Consider the following 3,281-nt stretch of genomic DNA (forward strand, 5'->3'; position numbering starts at 1 on the left):
TTGAATAAAGATTATTTTTGATCAAACCAATGCGTAGTATCACTACATGAAATAATTAACTACTGATTTCAGCAATGTTAGAAGGTTTAAAATCCTTAATATCGGTCTGCGTGTCAATCATTCATATACTTTAACCTACATTTAAAAAATACTTTTAAAAGAATGTTTGGCGAAAATACTTTCAGTTTGTTTTCTTACAACGTGAATCCCAACCATTTGAAACTGCAATAATCATAAGTGTGTCTATTGGCACAAGGAAATATAGATAGTATTGAAATGATAAACAGCTACGTTTTTGCTACTATGACATTTAATTGATCACAAAAATGATCATCCAAAATAAATAACCAATCAAAATCCGACTATGAAATATACTGAATATGTGGTAATGTTTTATGGCAGAAAATGTTAACTAAAACAAGACTTATACACGTACAAGGGAAACTTACCAAGTTTAAAAGGAGTATTCGACAGTTGCTGCAAACAATCAGAATACTCATTGTTTATTGAATTCGGTGTAGATATAGGGCTAGTCTGTGTAGACTTAGATTGTTTCGTTACACTACTACAAGCTAAATAAATTGCTTTGTATATTAACTGCAAGCATATGAGAAGTCCTAAAAGGTTAGTGTTTCTCCATAATTTATTTGAACCAAGTTGACAATTCAGAGAACTCCATGTTGGGCCATGAAGCCAGCAGTCAGGCATATTTAGCCAACAAATAGTACAGATCTGGAATGTACACAAAGAAAAATATTTAAGTAATGAATCTATTTCAGAATACCTAGCGGTAAAAATTTAACTTAATATATATATATATATATATATATGCTGGAAAAATACACTCCACAGAGTATTTCAAATTTGCTATGATGTAATGACCCTATAAAAACGACATTACATGTTTAAAAGACATCTTGACCACTTTATCGAAATTTTGTTATGACAATAAAAGATCCACTTCTTTGTGGAAATAAATAAGATGGACTTAATGAACATTATTGGGATAAACAGGATTGAACAATCCGGTTAATAAATGAAAGTTAACCAATTAAAATAGAGCTACAGATATAAACTGTAAACGAGTGAAATAATCAACAGTTTACAAGCTACTAGTAAATAACACCATGATAATTTCATAACTAATAACTATGACCAAAAGCAATCAAAATTAATTAATAAATACGAAGATCGGATTGAGCGTTAGTCTGTAATGAGTATGACAAATATCTTGACATAAATTAAGAATTTGTCTCGAAATATCCAATATATGTTTTAACGTCATATCAACGGTTGTGAGATTTCAGTGTTTTACATTAATTTAGAGAATGTTGTTGACCAACCTTTTCTTTTTAAAGTTTCAAAATATCAGTTTCTTTGAAGAAAAAAAAGGTTTCAAGTTATCATCTGGTTGGATTCATAATTTTAGCTTTTATTGGTGTTAGAAAAATACAGATATTCGAAACGTTAAATAATAAATAACAGGACACATCAAATTTTGCTGTGTACGACACAAAACTACCAGTAATATGAAAATAAACTAACTAGTTTTAGCTTAAATTGTTCGAAGGTCAAAAAATTCCCAATTTAAGCATTTTATAGAACTCGCCCCTGTGTAAAGTGAGGCCCCTTGGACTAAAGCACCGAGGACGTAAAAATACAGGTGTTTCGATTTTAATGCTTTAGCTCTGACTAACGATAGATTAGAGTGGCCAAGGAAAGTGATGTAGCATTACAGTATATGGGCATGTGGTTAATCATGAAAAGATTACTATATCTATGGAAGACATTTAAATCTTATTACTTTTTCTTCAGCAATATATTTCAGTATCCTGGTGGGGGAATCGTGAAGTATACAACAATAGTATATTGTACATTTTTTGATAACATTTAGTGTCACTCTTTTTAACCTATGTAAACCGTTTTTATTTCGTCACTTTTGTAGAGTAGCCTAATCTTGGACATTTAATTCAACTCTTGATCAATATATACGCTGCGTTTGTCTGTTGGTTGAATATACACATGTTTTCTTCCTGGTTTGAACGTTAATCTGTGGCCTCCGTCTGGTTGTTTTCTGTTGTGTATGTCAAAAAACCGTTCTACAACCCTGAGTGTTTTGACTTTCGGCTATGCAGTGTCTTAAGATAGATAGATCAGAAGTGTTTAGGCTTTTAAGCAGTATAAGGTAACCCAGGACAGTTTGGACTCGGTGCTAAATCTGTTGTAGGGATTCCTTCAACAGATATATATATATATATATATATATATATGAATGAATGGATGGATGGATGGATGAATGGCAATTATATTGTACGGATTCTGCATGAACATGTGGTTTCTTTCACTTCAATTTTAACATTTGTGATGTGAAAACGTTGTCAAAGCTTTGGATAACTATTGTTCAATATCACATAGAAATACACATTATCTATTAAGTAATTGCCTTTGTGACATGTGATATCGTCGAATCAGAGTTTCGTTCCAATATTTTATCCATCAATAATATTTAGAATATCCACAGACAATACAAAGTTCATTCTGGTAAATACGACCTAATCTATAGAAAATATTCTTCCTTAAAACAATAAAGTTCCCATCCCAAGGTACGCACGATACGACTAATCCCCACTTGAATGGGACACAACTACTACCATATACCACCTTATTTATATTATATATTAATGTTATTTACTTCATGACACTGAATCCTTAATTCAGCATAAGAAACTGTGTCTAATAAACCGAATAATCAAGAGATACAATAGGAAATCGACATATTCCAAAGTTTGTTGACAGAACATAAATGAGACAAAGTATGACGTGTGTTTATGATCAATTAGCGACAACTGATTCAATTGAAATCACTAAGTGGGTAGGTGTTTTGTTAAGATTGAAAAATATATTAAAAAGGCTGTAAATATATATGAAATACAAATTACCTAAACTATTACAACAAGGAAGAAATAAGTATTTATACAGAATGATTAGCTACTCATGTTTTCAAGATTTGGAACACATTTTAAGAAGAACATTATGAGAATTTAGTGATGCATATACAAAAAGGCTTAAACTAATCACCTTGTATGAGCCTGAACCATAATGAGGACAATTCATGGATCCACTAGTCCATAAGAAATGTGACCGAACCCCATGATCCGCGCTATTCATAATAACAATTTCAGTGTTTGTGATACAGTTTATAGGAAATATTTCTTCAGACTTCGAAGGAAGTTTACGATCGTAATGGATACAGCGCAAATCAAAAAACTTTTTGTCTACCT

The 3,281-nt window shown here is 31.3% G+C and overlaps 1 protein-coding gene across 1 annotated transcript in view; it reads right to left on the reverse strand.

Moving 5' to 3' along the window:
• Positions 1-408: 408 nt before the first annotated feature.
• Positions 409-3,281, reverse strand: part of Smp_181370 (hypothetical protein) — a gene marked incomplete at both ends in the record, with an annotated part of 5,354 nt that continues 2,481 nt past the window's right edge. Inside the window, 3 exon segments of the mRNA XM_018792115.1 lie at positions 409-732; positions 3,079-3,273; positions 3,279-3,281. The exon segment at positions 3,279-3,281 is cut by the window's right edge and continues 228 nt beyond it. Of these exon segments, the coding sequence (XP_018644504.1) occupies positions 409-732; positions 3,079-3,273; positions 3,279-3,281 (522 nt within the window).

The sequence above is a fragment of the Schistosoma mansoni genome (genome assembly GCF_000237925.1).
Source record: "Schistosoma mansoni, WGS project CABG00000000 data, supercontig 0746, strain Puerto Rico, whole genome shotgun sequence".
Taxonomy (NCBI): domain Eukaryota; kingdom Metazoa; phylum Platyhelminthes; class Trematoda; order Strigeidida; family Schistosomatidae; genus Schistosoma; species Schistosoma mansoni.